At 39.9% G+C, this 17,869-nt stretch overlaps 1 protein-coding gene across 6 annotated transcripts in view; it reads right to left on the reverse strand.

The window, feature by feature from the left end:
* The window catches only part of ARHGEF12 (Rho guanine nucleotide exchange factor 12), a 123,560-nt gene that overhangs the window by 49,482 nt on the left and 56,209 nt on the right, over positions 1 to 17,869 (reverse strand). For 3 of the 6 annotated variants that reach the window (XM_067470775.1, XM_067470776.1, XM_067470772.1), the window contains 11 exons: positions 13,999 to 14,070; positions 12,816 to 12,908; positions 11,969 to 12,079; positions 10,525 to 10,623; positions 9,909 to 9,951; positions 7,431 to 7,536; positions 6,917 to 7,054; positions 3,873 to 3,905; positions 3,015 to 3,135; positions 693 to 795; positions 86 to 295 (listed from right to left, as the gene is read on the reverse strand). In XM_067470775.1, coding sequence (XP_067326876.1) covers positions 86 to 295; positions 693 to 795; positions 3,015 to 3,135; positions 3,873 to 3,905; positions 6,917 to 7,054; positions 7,431 to 7,536; positions 9,909 to 9,951; positions 10,525 to 10,623; positions 11,969 to 12,079; positions 12,816 to 12,908; positions 13,999 to 14,070 — 1,129 coding nt within the window. The remainder of the gene's footprint in view (positions 1 to 85; positions 296 to 692; positions 796 to 3,014; positions 3,136 to 3,872; positions 3,906 to 6,916; positions 7,055 to 7,430; positions 7,537 to 9,908; positions 9,952 to 10,524; positions 10,624 to 11,968; positions 12,080 to 12,815; positions 12,909 to 13,998; positions 14,071 to 17,869) is intronic. The other 3 variants (XM_067470777.1, XM_067470774.1, XM_067470773.1) reach the window with 2 other exon arrangements.

Consider the following 17,869-nt stretch of genomic DNA (forward strand, 5'->3'; position numbering starts at 1 on the left):
GAAGGGCAATACCAAGAGAACTTCTGAAGGACTTTCGAGTTGCACATTCAACACCATTTTTAATGACAACTACTCTACATTTCACCTGCTTCGCTATCTTTGTTTCCTTCTTGAGAAGGAGAGGAACCGGCTGTCAAAGGGGACACCAGGTTGGCAGGAGGGTGAGCTGCGTCTGTGCTCTCGATGGAGCCGCTTTGGCGCATCCTGGCAGAGTCTGCTGGCTCCGGACTGACAGAGGAAGAGGAGGATAAGTGCTTCGGATGACGCTGCTTCTGTATTTCCATGGCTCTGCCTACTGGATAGACAAGACATAATCAGTTGGAGAGAGACACTATTCTCAATAAAACCTTTGTTTCTCAGCCGATTTAAAATTATTTGTTACCCACCTCTCCTTGTCAAGCACTTCAAACAAAATGCATGATGAGAGTCTATTTTAAGCACGATTTCTAAAAGAATCCATCACAGACATTATGCTTTGCACAAATACTAGACCAGAGGGATATATTTATTTATATCTTTATGACATTTATAAGCTGCCCTTCTCATCCCGAAGGGGACACAGAGCGGCTTACAAGGTATATATTACATACAATATATTATATGATTAGCATAGTACAATATCAGCATTAAACATTGCTATATTGCACCATACCGCTATATCATAATATTATTAATAATATTACATGACATACTTGCATAACTGTCGTGGCGGCTCGGCCTTCTTGGGGGTCCCAGGATATTGGGGAATACTCTCCTCTTCTTTTCGTCCCCTTCCTTCTCTTTCTTTATGCTTTGCTATCGATGGAAAGGAAAGTCATTGTGAAAGCAGTCCTTCCACAGGCATGTATTCATAAAGAAACTGTTCAGAACCAAATACGTAGGGTAAGAGTCTCCCAATATCATTCTTGTAGCTCATTGTGTTATACTAATATTTTAAATGTGAAGGGAGGAGGAGACTGGCACAAGAATAGGCATGGTCTGCCTGCAACATTTATTGCCTGGAGCAGAAAATGTAGATTGCACATTCCCCCCCCCCCCCCCATTATTCAGTCTTGGGGTTCAATCAATTTGAAATTCCCCCATTAAAATGAACAGGAGCAGAAGCAAAACACACTCCACCAATGCCCTTAACTGATCTCAAAGTATCCTGTTCCCACCATTAGGGTGTGGCCCTGACAGGAAGTAAAGGAAGAAAGGACAAATAAGTCAGTGTTACTTCTAAGGGACTGATTTGCTGTCTCTCTTTCAGGGGATTTGCAGTGCTGCTGAGTTCTCCTGACCTGTGCAATGCAGAGGAGAGGAGTGCTGAAGCCTGCAATGAATCCCTGCCAATTTAGCAACCAGAATGGCTATAGGAAGATTATATTTGTTTTATTTAATTTTATTTCTACTGCGTGTTTCCCCCCATGGGGACTCAAGAAGGCTTACAATCACGTGATACAACCCAATATATTTCAAAATGTGACAAATACAAAAATCAATTACAAAAATTAAATGGTGTGACATAGATTAAGTTAAAATACAGCTAAGATACAATTAAAATACTGGCATGATGAAAATTTATTTATTTATTTATTTATTTACGGTATTTCTCGCCCACCTTTCTCAGCCCTAAGGTGACTCAAGGTGGGTTACATATTGACAACAATTTGATGCCACACATTTATAAAAAATACAATTAAAAACATTCAGCATAAAAACCATTAAAAACATATAAACACGAGTGTCGTCCTGTTAAACTCATTTCTAGAAGCATTGTCTAGCCATTCCATGGTCATTCTTCATAGTTTCATATTTATCTATTACACTGCACTTCAAAAAGCTTGCTCAAGGAGTTAAGTTTTTTTTTTTTTAAGTCAGGAGGGAGGGGGCCGAACTAATATCCCTAGGGAGGGAGTTCCAGAGCCGAAGGGCCACCACTGAGAAGGCCCTGTCTCTTGTCCCCACCAGGTGCGCCTGCAAGGAAGGCGGGATCGAGAGCAGGGCCTCCCTAGACAATCTTAAGTTCCTAGATGGTTCATAAGGAGAGATACGTTCGGACAGGTAAGCTGGATTGGAACTGTTTAGGGCTGAAAACTGCATTTAAAACTAAATAACCTCCCTAGCAGTGTGCCTGTCATAGTCCTCCAAAGGTCCAATGGCAAATAAATGGATCACATAACCAACCCACAACTATCCACATGTCATCTTTCACTAAATCCCCTTTATGGCAATCTTCAAATCTACTTTTGTCTTCTTTTCGAGATAGCCAATTGCCAACTTCAATTTTTTAACAAATTCTTCATTATTTCCTCCTCTGCTGCTATTTGTCAGTTTGGCCATTTGGATATAATCTACTAATTTATCCAATCCTTAATAGATAACTCTTTTTCCCCCTTCCATGTTTTAGCTATTATTAGTCTCACAGCGACAAAACAATACTGACAAATTTCTTCATCTCCTGCGCTAATACACCTTCGAAATATTCCTAATAAGCACATTTCTGGGTTTTTCTTGACTTTTTTTCTAAACATTTTGTTTGTTTCTTTCATCGCTTTTTTCCCACCATATGTGGAAAAAAGATAAGAGGATCACAGATTTCTAACAGGTTCATAGAGAGTGATATGGTCCCTCAAATAACTTGGACCCACAGCAGGTACTACACTCATTCCAATCAGCCATGCAGAACTCATGTTCCGAGGAGAACAATCCTTACAAACTTCAGTGTTACTCTTTGCACTCCCATTCTGCACAACCTGCAGTCCTCCAGCTGTTTGGGCCTCCAGTTCCCAGAGGCTTCAGCCAGCTGTTCCAATGGCCAGGAACTCTGGGAATTGAAGTCCAAAACACCTGGACAGCCACAGGTTGTGCAGACCTGTCCCACATTTTAAAAATGCAGCTTCTCCTACAATATGTGTGGAAAATTAAAGAGGCATTTCACACTGTTAAGAAGACAATGGCAATAGGAATAACTTTTGGCTTGTGTTACAGTGGGTCCACCTGTCAACCTTAGGAGAATTCGGATAAAAGATTACCTTTACCTTGATCTTTGGCAGGAATCCGATTCGTCCCCGCTTCTGATCCAGACTCCGGGGCTCTTTGACTCTCACGCCAAGGTGCTTCATGTAGGTGAGGACGACATACTGTATGCTTGAACTACAGACAAGGTCAGAGAGGAGAAAAAGATATAATTATGTCTAGCCTTACATAGGTAGAACCCTGACACCAGGCAGAAGTGTTTACACCGTTGAAGGCTTCCATGGCCGGAATCACTGGGTTGCTGTAAATTTTTTGGGGCTGTATGGCCATGTTCCAGAAGCATTCTCTCCTGATGTCCAGTTTCCAAAGAGCTTACAACCTCTGAGGATGCCTGCCATAGATACAGGCAAAACATCAGGAGAGAATGCTTCTGGAACATGGCCATACAGCCCAAAAAACGTACAACAACCCAATGTTTACACTGTTCATAGACACAGGAAACTGGTTAAAACAATCTCAGTAAAAGGAAGAACTCCTCTTTATTTCTAGCATTTCTAATAATTTCAACAGAAAATATCTGTTATAATCTAATTGTTATAAAATCTGTGAAAGTAAATGAAAATTCAAATTGAGCAAACTCAGTAGAATGCGAATCAAAACCTATTTAAGCCATACTTCACTGAAAAAAAAAATCAAAAGCGAAACATCTTCCCAGTGAATACTGCATAAAATTTGAATGCCGGAAATCCCAAAATCAATTTGTGGTATCTCTCTCTTCAAAATCAGAAAGGCCCCCATAAGTCAAAGTAAGTCAGGTCAGTATGATATAACAGGTATGAATATGTAGAAGCTATGAAATTTCCAAAACAGCCAGCAGGGAGCACTCATTAGCACTTTAAAATCTGTTGCATTACCTCTTTTCTTCTTCTATGGGCTGAGAGGTCATCCTACAAATGAAAATGGAAGAAATCAATCAAAACTAGTTGTATCAACATGTACTCTTGTTCTTCCTAGCCTGTTCTGACAAATGATGAACTACCTATCTGAAACACTATAAAGGTTTATTGGGTGCTGATAATAAAATTGGGTGCTGATAATAAAAAACTGTATGTTGAAATGGGCAGAAAATTTCAAAAGACCGATATCATTGGCTGATTGGGAAACAATGTGGAGCAAAAAGCTAAATTACACATACGCAACGGATATAAAAGGAAATTGGCTAAAAATGTTCCACAGGTGGTATATCACACTGATAAAATTAAACCATATGTTGGAAATGCAATGATCATGAAGGGAGTTTTTACCATCTCTGGTGGACCTGTAGGGAAGCCCAGAAATATTGGAAAGGGATTCACGAAGAATGCCAACTAATATTTAAAAAGAAATTTCCAAAAAACCCGGAATATTACTTATTAGGGATTACTGATGAGGAAATAAAACTGGATGCAAATGAAGATATTTTATTTATGTACATGACAACTGCCGCTAGAATAAACTACGCAAAATGTTGGAAGCAGAAGAAAATACCAGAGAAGGATCAATGGATATAAAAGATAAATGAAATTAAAGACATGGACATATTAACTTTTTTATTAAAGAGGAACACAGGAAATCCGGTTAAACAAACAAACCGGTCACAGGTAGATGAACACATAGAAAAGAGAAGCAAAGAATTATAACCGTGAAATATCATACAATTATAAATCACAAGAGCGGACAATTAGAAATCAGGAAGTTCATATAGACAACAAAGTTGAACCCGTGAAAGATTGGAAGGAAGTCACCAGACTTTTTCTTTTACTTTTTTATTTTTCCAGGTTCACTTTCTCTCCCTCCCTCCCCCTTCTCTCTCTCTCTCTCTCTCTATATATATATATATATATTCTTTTTTCTTCAGTTTTATCTAAAATAATTTTTTGTATATATACTTTATTTTCGGGTTTTGTTTTGTTTTTTTCTGTTTCTTTTTCTTATATAAACATCTCTATCTCACACATCAACGACTTAAATCAAGAAATAGTTTTCTTAGATCTACAGAGGCACTCGCTGGAACACCTCAGCAAGCAAGAGTCCAAAAGTGGCAGGTTCAAACCCAGCACCTCAATCCATGGGTGATACCAGATGAGAGACTCCCCCCTGGGCACACAGAAGACTGGGCGACTTGGAAGGCGCTGAACAGACTGCGCTCTGGCACCACGAGATGCAGAGCCAACCTCAAGAAATGGGGCTACAAAGTGGAATCCACGACATGCGAGTGTGGAGAAGAGCAAACCACTGACCACCTGCTGCAATGCAACCTGAGCCCTGCCACATGCACAATGGAGGACCTTCTTGCGGCAACACCAGAGGCACTCCAAGGGGCCAGATACTGGTCAAAGGACATTTAATCAGCTACCAAGTTTGCAAAATTTGTGGTTTTTTAAATCTGTTTGTTTGTTTTGTTCTGTTAGAAATGTAATACAATGTTCTGGTTGCGGATGAGACGATAAATAAATCTCTATTTCTTTATTTTCCTATTCTTCTTCAAAATATTTTGTTCCCCCACTTTACTTAGATACCATATATTTACTTTATACCAAATAATTTTTTTTTTTAAAAAAAGGTTTATTTGGTGCTGGTGATTACAAGAAGAGCTAAAAAGTATCAGGCCCAGGCTGAACCCAGCCCACTAAGCTTTATCTCTAACAGTAGTCATCAAGATGCCTCAAAGGAGTTCATATCCTGGCCAAGACTTTATAATCAGAGATGTGCGCCTGAATTTAACAGTGCCATTTCTAACTAGCAGATAGAAGATTTTAAAGAACAAGTCAGGGAGTGCTATGTTTTTAGTCATGAATAATATTACCGTATATACTCAAGTATAAGCTGACCCGACATAAGCCGAGGCACCTAATTTTACCACAAAAAACTGGGAAAACGTATTGACTCGAGGATAAGCCGAGGATGAGAAATGCAGAAGCTGCTGGGAAATTTCAAAATAAAAATAGATACCAATAAAATTAAATTAATTGAGGCATCAGTAGGTTAAATGTTTTCGAATATTTACATAAAACTGTAATTTAAGATAAGACTGTCCAACTCTGATTAAAATACTATTCTAGACTTCTTCAATGTAATGTAATAATGTAATAATAAAAAATGTAATAATGATATTAATATAATAATAAAAACTGCATTAAGGGGTCACAGCATTAGGAAGGTTGAAAACCAGTGCTCTATACAAACATGTTATGGATACTTCTTGCGCCAAACTATCATCCGAAAGAAGTAAGCATCATTCAAGCTAATTCTCTTGGCTAAAACTAAGAGGGAGGTTTATTATTATTATTTATTTAAAACTTTTATATCCCGATCTTCTCAACCTCTGTAGAGGGACTCAGACCGGCTTACAGCAAGGATTCAGTGCTAATAGTACAATCTAAAAACATCATATAATAACGAGTTAAAGTACATATTGATTAAAATTACAAATAAGCCAAATCGGCAAGATAAAATCACATCCAACTCAGTCCATATGTGTGGTCAATAACTTTGTTCCATAGCCAGTTTCAACCATTACTCTGGGAATGCTTCCCTCCATAGCCAGGATTTCACCAGCCTCCTGAAGGACAGGAGGGAGGGGGCAGATCTGATCTCAATCAGGAGAGAGCTCCATAGCCGAGGGGCCACCACAGAAAAAGCCCTGTCTCTTGTTCCCGCCAGACATGATTGCGAAACTGGCGGGACCGAGAGCAGGACCTCACCAGAAGATCTTAATTGTCTTGGTGGTTCATAGGGGAGAATACATACATAACTTAATTCTCTTTGCTAAAACTAAGAGAGAGGTTTAGACTGATTGTGACCTGAAGAAGCACGTTTCTAACAACATCTCAATGACAAGATGGTAGTTGAGGTTTAATTCATCATATATTTATCTGCTCTGATTATGGGAGACTAAGAAAGCACAAGACAAACTTACAGCACTTCCTCAATTTTGGTAATGATCTGCTCTGCGCAGATTCTCTCCTTCTCCTGCGTCGTCCGGTCACGGATGCGCTCAGCATCTAACCTGGTCAACTCCCCTTCTGCCAAGGTCAACCCCATGCTGCGTTTCTGCCTGGAATGACAGAAGAGAACTCCTGTAGAGATGGGAGAGCACTGAAGCCATGTTCAGCCACCACTTGGGTCAGCTGATGTGTAACTGCAAGCTATGCCCTGAACACATGCACTACTATCAAAGTACATAGGCCTGGTCAGGTTGCTTCCAACACACTTTGCTTTGTGCAGCAGATGGCCACAGAAGAACATTCAAAATCAAAGCAGATGGTCCCATCCCTACTTCTACGAAAATGCATACTAACATAAAACCAATTAGTCTTGTAGGTACTGCCACATTCCTTAGTTTCCTCCTCCCTTCCTCCTTCTGAAATTATACCACATTTTATCGTTTGATTACATTAGAGGCACATGATTCACGCACAAAAAAAATGTACCTAAAATCTTCAAGATGCTTGGAAACTTCAGGAAGGACTTTCTCTTGCATAGTGTGGATATAGTGGCGGTGCAGTTCTTCGGGAATCAAATCTAAGCGTCTTTTCTCTGCAGATAAAAAGAGAAACCGTGTTTTCATTGGAAATGGAGCATTTCTACCAGTGTCACCTTCTGTTGATGTCCCAACACTATTTCCAATTTTAACCTAACATTTGGCCTTCCCACTGTTTTTAATTGTGTTGTCTTATTGATAATGTTGTTTCTTATTGTCTATGTGTTTTTAGTTGCTTGTATTGTTGCTATTATTGCTTGTATTGTTGTGTTTGGGCTCGGCCTCATGTAAGCCGCACCGAGTCCCTTGGGGAGATGGTAGCGGGGTACAAATAAAGTGTTGTTGTTGTTGTTGTTATTTGGACATGTTTCTGGTTCTCCAGCACAGAAACATTCTTACTCAATAGAAGAAAAGTTTCACTATACAAAAAAAAAAAAATCCCCTGACATTAAGTCTACTTGGCTTCTCTCAGTCACATAATTTTTATTCCTACCTCATCCAGGGTTTTATCATTTTACCTTGTCCTCTGGCCTGCCCATTCTGTTTGATTTTATATTTTGTTAATTTGCTTGATTTATGTTCTTTTGTACTGTATGTATTTTATTCTGATGCAAATTATGTTGTCTGTAGTTTGTATTTTATTTTTGCTGTATTGTACCTTTGGACTTAGCCTCATGTTAGCTGCCTCGAGTCCCCTTTGGGAGATGGTGATGAGGTATAAATAAAGTGTATTATTATTATTTATTATTATTGTGTCAGACTCTAGGGCAGGGGTCCTCAAACTAAGGGCAGGGTTCCTCAAACTAAGGTCCGAGGGCCAGATACGGCCCTCCAAGGTCATTTACCTGGCCCTCACTCAGGGTCAACCTAAGTCTGAAACTACTTGAAAGCACACAACAACAACAGCAACATCAACAATCTTATCTCATCCGTCAAAAGCAGGCCCACACTTCCCATTGAAATATTAATAAGTTTATATTTGTTAAAATTGTTCTTCATTTTAATTATTGTATTGTTTTTAAGTGTTTTTTTGGACTACAAATAAAATATGTGCACTGTGCATAGGAATTCATGTTTTTTTTTCCAAAATATAATCTGGCCCTCCAACAGTTTGAGGGACTGTGACCTGGCCCTCTGTTTAAAAAGTTTGAGGACCTCTGCTCTAGGGGGTGGTGCTCATCTCCATTTCTAAGGTGAAAAGCTGGCGTTGTCAGTAGACACCTCCTAGGTCACGTGGCCAGGATGACTGCATGAAGCACCATTACATTCCCACTGGAGTGATACCTATTGATCTACTCACATTTGCATGTTTTCGAACTGCTAGGTTGACAGAAGCTGGGCCTAACATTGGGAGCTCACCCCCTCCCCAGATTTGAATCGCCAACCTCTTGGTCAGCAAGTTCAGCACTTCAGCGGTTTAACCCACTGCACCAACACCAACAAGGGGCCCTCTAAACCATATCGTCAACACCAAACGTCAACAGGCTTTAAAACATTATACAGTGGGCCACTATATCCAATGGCAATTGGTTATGCAGATAGGAAAAAATGGATGATCCAACCTATACTATTTTTTATAACTGTTTATTTTCCTTAATACATGGAATCAAACATAATAGGGAATTAAAGGCATTGGGAAACAAAATCAAAGAGAAGAAAAAAAGGAGATAATAATAAAAAAGAAAAAAAGAATACACACACACACACGCACACATATATATATATATACCCAAAATATATCAACTCTACAGTAAAATTCAAATTCAAATACATATATATATTTACATATTGACTTCAATCTACTTCCAAGCTATACTATTGATGACATGATTGTAAGATTTTTTGGCAAAGGTTTTTTTTTCCCCAGTGGAGGTTTACTATTGTCTTTCTTTAAGGCTGTGAGAGTAGGATTTGCCCAAGATCAGATGGCTGAGTGGGGATTTCAACCACGGTTTCCTGGGGTCCTACAACAATACTCAAACCACTACATTACACCAGCGCTTATATGCTGAAGAATACCGTTCCATAATTACAATAAAGCCTCCATGTCCAGGAGATTGGTAACTGCGATTTCATCTATCCACATCCCAAAAAATTACATTCTCTCTAGACATTTTTTAGGTTCTCAGCATAACTCTATATTTTAATAACAAAATATAAGAATAATATAACTTCTGTTAGAAGTTGACTATAAAGTTGTGTTTGTCAGCAAGTTCAGCAGCTCAGTGGTTTAACCCGTTGCACCACCGAGGGCTCCCACATTATACAAACACCGCATTATACAAGCACCAACTTAATTTCTGTCTCCACCCCAAACAAACTATGTGATAATAAAACAGGAATGAGCAAAATATAATCTCCCTCCTAGATTATATTCCTGAAAGAGAGGATTTTCTCAAGAAGCATTATCTTTGCAAGACAATCTTACCTAAATCTACAGAAATTTCATCTGGGACTGGAACCTTCAGATTCTGCAACAAAAAAGGGACAAGAATTTAGAAAATATAAATGAAATATTTTTTCTGCATTAATTAGAGAGAGGGAAAGACACTCCCTTCATCTCAGTGATATCCTTCACATCAGTGATACTGAACTGCATATATTAGTGTTTATGTATATGCATGCACATTAAATTATGCAAGCATATAATGTCAGGCATACAACTCTTTCCATGCATAGTTTGGTCTTTATTTATGAAAATTAAGCGGAACTAAAATCAACCAAATTAAAATAAAACAAAAACAAAAAAATATAACACAGAGTTTAGCATTTTGATGACTTCCAGTTTTTGACAGGGTTCCTTAACCTGTCAAGGAACTCCAATTCAAAAAATTAATCTACCTTGGAAATACGAGAAATTACATATTCTCTGCCCAAATGCATTTATAGGTCTACAGACGGTTTCGTATATTTTAGTGTAACTGCAAAGATGTGTCTCCTGATAGCATCAAACTCAGAAAGTAATACACTAGTTATAATTAGTTACATATATATGGTATATAGACACACAGAAAGACAAACTACATGTATTCTTTGAAACTTACTGCAGATTTATCCAAGAAAAACTGGTTGAACTCAGCAAAGACACGACGAGTCTCTTTGGAGTTGGTTTGTTTGTAAAGGTCAGCAAAAAGATAGCAAAGCTATGGAAATAATTTTAAAAAGAATACATATCAAGGAAAGTACACATTTCTAGCTTTCAGCATTTCTTCCAGGTTTCCAAGGGATGTTATTTCCTTAGAGAGCACTAGTTAGGGCCAGAATCATGTAACGATTTGGATGCTAACTTAAATACATTATGTGTTGCATTAATTTTCTTATTTGAGTTTCTGTTTCCCTTCTCACTGCAAAAGACTACTATTGTACTGCTTCCATCTGAATCTGATGATCACCGCTTAAGCAGGAAGCTTTGAAATTGTTGAACAGAAGCTCTCTGAAGCTTCAGGTGCTCTTACTGCCTATTACAGGGAAAACCAGCTGATTCCTGATCAATCTAAAATGCAGATGTGTGCTTTTCACCTTAAGAACAGACAAGTATCTCGAGCTCTGACGATCACTTGGGAAGGAATCCCACTGGTGCATTGCAGCACACCCAAATACCTGGGAGTCACTGTGAACCGTGCTCAGACTTACAAGAAACACTGTTTGGATATCAAGCAAAATTGGGTGCTAGAAATAATATCGTATGAAAGCTGACTGGCACAACCTGGGGATCACAACCAGACACAGTGAAGACATCTGCCCTTGGGCTTTGCAACACTGCTGCTGAATATGCATGTCCAGTGTGGAAAACATCTCACCATGCTAAAACAGTGAATATGGCTCTTAATGTCACATTACAACAGGATCTCTATGCCCCACACTACTGGAGAAATTACGCTATTTAGCTGGGAAGTAGCAGCCAGCAATGAAAGGAGTAAGGTATCCAAGCCATCCTCTGTTTGAATATCAGCCAGCATGCCAATGCCTTCAATAAAAAAACAGCTTCCTAAGATCTACAGAGGTACTGGCAGGAACACCTCAGCAAGCAAGAGTCCAAAAGTGGCAGGCTAAAACCCAGCACCTCAATCAGTAGCTATGACCAGATGAGAAACTCCCTTCTAGTCACACAAAAGAGTGGACGGCCTGGAAGGCGCAGAACAGGCTGCGCTCTGGCACATACAAGATGGAGAGCTCACCTTAAGAAATGGGACTACAAAGTGGAGTCCATGACAAGCGAGTGTGGAGAAGAACAAACCACAGACCACCCACTACAGTGCAGCCTGAGCCCTGCCACATGACACAATGAAGGGCCTTTTTATAGCAACACCAGAGGCACTCCGAGTGGCCAGCTACTGGTCAAAGGACATTTCTTATAATGCCAAGTTTTAAAACTTCATTTGTGTTTTTTAAATACGTTACAACTGTACCCTCAACTCACAGTTGACACAATAAATAGATCTGAATCTTACTACTAAATTTGCGCTGCGAAACTACCAGCAAGCTTACCAAAGAAGCTGGGTCAAATTGCGACACGACGTGATGCAGAAAGACAGCCAGGTGAGCGGGGCGGGACTTCAGCAACTCTATGTTTTGGAAACAGCTGCACTGCCCATTGATCTGGACAGACAAAAAAAGAATAGTTATCAGTACCAGCACTCTGAATTTTTGCTGCCTTCAGCCCTATTTGAAGTGCACAAGCTCGCTTCCCATTATTTTCTAGTGCTATGAGTCAAATAAGCTAAGGAATTCAACTAAGCTTCAGCATGTTCACAAGGTAAAAGTAAAGGTTTCCTCTTCACATTAAGTCTTGTAGAGTTCGACTCTGGGGAGTGGTGCTCAGCTCCATTTCTAAGCCAAAGAGCCAGTGTTGTCCGTAGAAACCTCCTAGGTCATGTGGCCAGCATGAATGCATGGAGCGACGTTACCTTCCTTCCAAAGTGGTACCTATCGATCTACTCGCATTTGCATGTTTTCGAACTGCTAAGTTGGCAGAAGCTGGGGCTAGCAATAGGAGCTCATCCCATCCCGTGGATACAAACCGCTAACCTTCTGATCAGCAAGTTCTGCAGCTTAGTGGTTTAACCCTCTGCGACACTGTGACCCCATATCTTCATAACTTAAGTGTAAAGAAATTTTTTTTGTCCAAATATATTCTCTAATTTAAAACACAGTGAACCAATGGTCAAGGTCAACAATATCAAACATTCCCCCAACACATTTAAATCTAATTTTCCTGAAGAGGAAATCATTTCCCATTCCAACTTAAAAGGAGAGATCTGTTACTCAAGCAGAGATTGATAATCCTCTCACAACTCTTGTGTTACAACCATAAAGGGGATATTTGAATTTGTACCTGTTCCTGTTCACCATCAAAATCATCATCCTCTGCTCCGATTATTGGGGGTGCCATGCGAGACGAGGGGCTTCCGATACTAGATTGGGAGTCCTAGATTGTTGGATTAATAAACAAGAAAAAAAATCAAAGCCTTTACTTTTTGCAGAAAGCAGATAAAACAAATTCCCCTCCCCAGGATGTGTATGCTGATAATTAGACCAGAATAAAAACAAGAAGGCATTAATTGGCATGTTTGTCCTTTACACTGCTTGCTTTATCCCATGTTACCCACGCTTCAAGGTCTTGCAAACAAAAATTACTGGCAACAAAAGAAAAACACAATTTCCAGTGTTTTCTGGAAGGAAATCAGATGCCTCTGCTTGAACGGAGCAAGGTGTCGTTGAAATAAGTGTGGGCCATGATTTCTTTACACATGGAGCTATTTTGAAGAAAGAATATAAACTCCACAATTAATATGTTTCCAGGGACTGCTTTGTGGGACAAAGACATGCCAGTTTCTATACATTTAACATGCATTCCCAGCACTCTTTCTCATAGAGACCCCCCCCCCCCCCAGCAAACAAACCAATAAGTGGGTTGCTATGACTTTTCTGGGCTGCCTGGCCATGTTCCAGAAGCATTCTCTCCTGATATTTTATCCACATTTGTGGCAGGCATCCTCAAAGATTGTGAGGTCTGTTGGAAACTAGGCATGTGGTATTTATATATCTGTGGAATGTCCAGGGTGGGTGAAAACTCTTGTTTGCTTGAGGCAGGTGTGAAGGTTGCAACTGGCCACCCTGATTAGCATTGAGTGGCCTTGAAGCTTCAAAGCCTGGCTGCTTCCTGCCTGGGGGAATCCCTTCTTGGAAGGTGTTAGCTGGCCCTGATTGTTTCCTGTCTGGAATTCCCATATTTTATGAGTGTTGTCCTTTATTTACTGTCCTGATTTGAGAGTAAAATCTGCTTTTATTGTATTTGATCAGATTCTGTAGTTTTATGTTGACTATTAACCATCTTCACAAATATAAAGGATAGCAAATTTAATTCCAATGACTCATTCAACAATCTTTATTTCCATACAAATTCAACTATTTTGAGTTAAATTTAAGTTTAGTGTATCACTCAAGAGCTTGAAAACCCAAGCGCTCAATGTTGACTGCAACACCAACTGCTCTCAAGACCTTTAGGGGACACTCACGGTATCTTGAGTCTCGCTCTTTTCTGGACTCTCATCGAGATACATTCGTTCTCTCAAGCCGCTCCGGGGACTCTGTTGTCACCAAACGAAGTAAGAAGAGAAAGAAAGCTTCACTTTTTGATAATGTAAGCACAGAACAGGACCCAACAAGAAAACAACAAGTGGGTGGATATACATCAAGGGGTGGTTTTTTGTTTTTTGTTTTGCTATTTAAAAAAATCTAAATATGACTAAGCAAGCAATCAGTTTTTTGTCTGTGTAATATAGAAAGAGCCAAACGAAAGCAGTTTAGATTGGTTTCCTGTCTCCTCTATTTCCTGTACTACCTTGAAATCTGAAGGCAAGGCATGAGTTGGAAGAGATCAGATGGGCCATCTTGTCCAACCCCCTGCCATGCAGGAAAAGTACAATCAAAGCACCCCCGACAGATGGCCATCCAGCCTCTATTTAAAAGTTTTCAAGGAAGAAGCTTCCACCAGACTCTGAGGCAGAGAGTTACACTATTGAACAGCTCATATAGTCAGGAAGTTCTTCCTAATGTTCAGGTGGAATTTCCTTTCCCGTAATTCAAACCCATGGCTGAGTCTTAGTTTCAAGGGCTCCCTCCTCCTTAGGACACCGTTTCACATATTTATACATAGCTCTCATGGGTCCTCTCAACCTTCGTCTCATTTTGTTTTCAAAGGACTACTAGTTATTAAAGGGATTTCTGTTCATGCCTATGACAAGTAAGCTCCACAACTTCAACCAGAGTTTGGTCCCTGGAAACCAAACTGATGTACACACAGCAATCAATTCCCCAAAATAATTTGTGATTCACTCAGACTGAAAATGCTCCCAAATATGAAGATAACCAACACTTTCCTGAAAAACAACAATGCTTCCAACCCCAAGCATCCCTCTAAAAACAAAAACACTCCACAGCTGGAAGTTCTGGGGTTTGAGAGAGTTCTTCCTTATGAACACAGTATGAGTCACATAAACACCACTTTCTAACTATAACATTCACACCTTAATTTCATATCAAGAATCAAAACTAGATTTACTTCAAGTAAGCTCAACTCTTATTTAAAATGGAAAAAGGGAGGGAAAAACCAAATGAATCTCAGAAAGTTGATGGGACTAGAAGTCTTCTGATACTATGCAAAAAATACCAATATAGTAGAGTCTCGCTTATTCAACATAAACAAGCCGGGAAAACATTGGATAAGCTAAAATGTTGGATAATAAGGAAGAATTAAAGAAAAACCTATTAAACGTCAAATTACATTATGATTTAACAAATTAATCCCCAAAACATAATGTTTTACAACAAAGAGGAGAGGAGATTCCATCTGAACATTAGGAAGAACTTCCTGACTGTGAGAGCCGTTCAGCAGTGGAACTCTCTGCACCGGAGTGTGGTGGAGGCTCCTTCTTTGGAAGCTTTTAAGCAGAGGCTGGATGGCCATTTGTCAGGGGTGATTTGAATGCAATATTCCTGCTTCTTGGCAGGGGGTTGGACTGGATGGCCCTTGAGGTCTCTTCCAACTCTTTGATTCTATGATTCTATGATCTATGATTCTATGAAATCAACAGAAAAAGCAGTTCAATCCATAGTAACATTATGTAATAATGACTGTATTTCCGAATTTAGCACAACAAATCTACAGAAAAAGCAGTTCAATCCACAGTAACATTATGTGGTAATGATTTTTATTTCCGAATTTAGCACCAATACATAGCAATGTATTGAAACAGCTGTGGATCCAGGTGGGAGGCAGACTGCGTTGGATAATACAAAACGCTGGAGGAGCGAAAGTTGAATAAGTGAGACTATTGTACCTTATATCGGTGGTTCTCAGCCTGTGGGCTCCCAGTTGTTTTGCCCTACAACTCCCAGGAATCCCAGCCAGTTTACCAGCTGTTATTTCTGGGAGTTGAAGGCCAAAACATCTGGGGTACTGAAAGGTTGAGAACAGCAGGACCGGGGTTTAGCACAGCTAGTAAAATCACCAGCAATGATAACATCTACCAACCAAAAGGTTGCTAATTCGAAGCCCCGGGTCAGCATGAGCTGCCAACTATCAAGCCCAGCTTACTGTTGACCTAAGCAGTTTGAAAACAGCTTGTTCTGTAATTAAGAAATTAGGTACTGCTAAAACAAGTGGGGGAGGTGTTTTATGACACCATAAAAAGAAAAAGACCAGAAAATGCCAGCAACCAAAAAGGAAGGAGGAAGTCCTGATGGTTCTTCGTCATAGAGGATAGAGCAAGAGCATCCCCCTGTGGCTGCATTTTGAGCACAACCTTCCAAAGGCACTGGCCACAACATAACATGCCACCTTTCTGTCTGTTCTGTTCTTGTCTGGTCAAACGGCATTGAATGTTTGCCGTGTATGTGTACTGTTTGTTTGTTTGTTTTGGTCATGTCAGGAGCGACTTGAGAAACTGCAAGTCACTTCTGGTGTGAGAGAATTTGCCATCTGCAAGGATGTTGCCCAGAGGACGCCCGGATGATTTGATGTTTTATCATACTTGTGGGAGGCTTCTCTCATGTCCCCACATGTGGAGCTGGAGCTGGTAGAGGGAGCTCATCCGCCTCTCCCCGGATTCGAACCTGCAACCTGTCAGTCTTTAGTCCTGCTGGCACAGGGGTTTAACCCACTGTGCCACCGGGGGCTCCTTTATGTGTACTGTGATCCGCCATGAGTCACCATGGAGAGATAGAGCGAAATATAAATAAAGTACTATTATTATTATTATTATTATTATTATTATTACTACTACTACTACTTATAGCCTTATTCACTGGAATTGCAAAATATTCCAGTGCAATTTTTGTCCACTGTCCATATTACAACAGCCACAGAGCTTAAATGATTTACCTCTGGATCACTGTAAGGCAAAGGTACCTGCCACAGTTCATTATAAAATAAGAGAAGCATCTAAACAACAAGATCAGAAATATTTTCTCACCAACCTCCCTTACAAAGGCAAAGCCAAAGAAATCAAAATTCTTACCCCCCCCCCCACTTTTTAAATAAATTTTAAAATAGATTAACTTTCACACATTTTATTATACAACTTCAAAATGCTTGTTTTGCCAAGAACAAATATGAAGCACTGAATGCTAACTTTCATCCAACAGCTCTCAAACACAGATGCCAAAGTCTTTTAAAAACGTCAAATTTCACAGTACGCAGAACTTTTAAAAATTTGACAATTATGAAAATTAAATCAAGATGAGAGGGAAGATAATAAAAAGCAAGCCATTATGAAGAGTTGAATATCTCTGAAGCCTACTGTACATCCTTCACCTCATAAACTATTCCACAGAAGAGGCACCATAACTGGGAAGCACTAGTTTTATACCTGAAATGGAGATAGTTCTCTAAACTTCTAGTTGAACACGTCAGTTAATAAACAATGCTCTTATAGATGACAACAAAGTGATATAACCGTGCAAGAACCAGACTCCTACCCGCGCCCTCGCACTGCAAACTGCCCCTGCGAGTTTGAGTCACTCTAACCACAAGATAGATTCTGACATGTTTGGTACTGTTTTCCCCTCCTGTTCTTTAGGAGAGGCCAGCCATCGCTCGTCTTTGCCCAGCAACAGGGCGGGTGCCAGGAACCCCGGGTTTGAAAAACAGGGCACTCCTTTTCCAGAACGGCCAAAGATGCCGTACAAATCAGGCTTCTCCACTACCTTAGGGTGAGGTCTAAGACTATAACTAACTATAAATCTCAGCAACTACAACTCCCAAATGTCGAGGTGGATTTTCCCCAAACTCCACCAGTGTTCACATTTGGGCATATTGAGTATGTGTGCCAAGTTTGGTCCAGATCTATCATTGTTTGAGTCCACAGTGCTCTCTGGATGTAGGTG

Source organism: Anolis sagrei, chromosome 7 (genome assembly GCF_037176765.1).
Source record: "Anolis sagrei isolate rAnoSag1 chromosome 7, rAnoSag1.mat, whole genome shotgun sequence".
NCBI classification, from domain to species: domain Eukaryota; kingdom Metazoa; phylum Chordata; class Lepidosauria; order Squamata; family Dactyloidae; genus Anolis; species Anolis sagrei.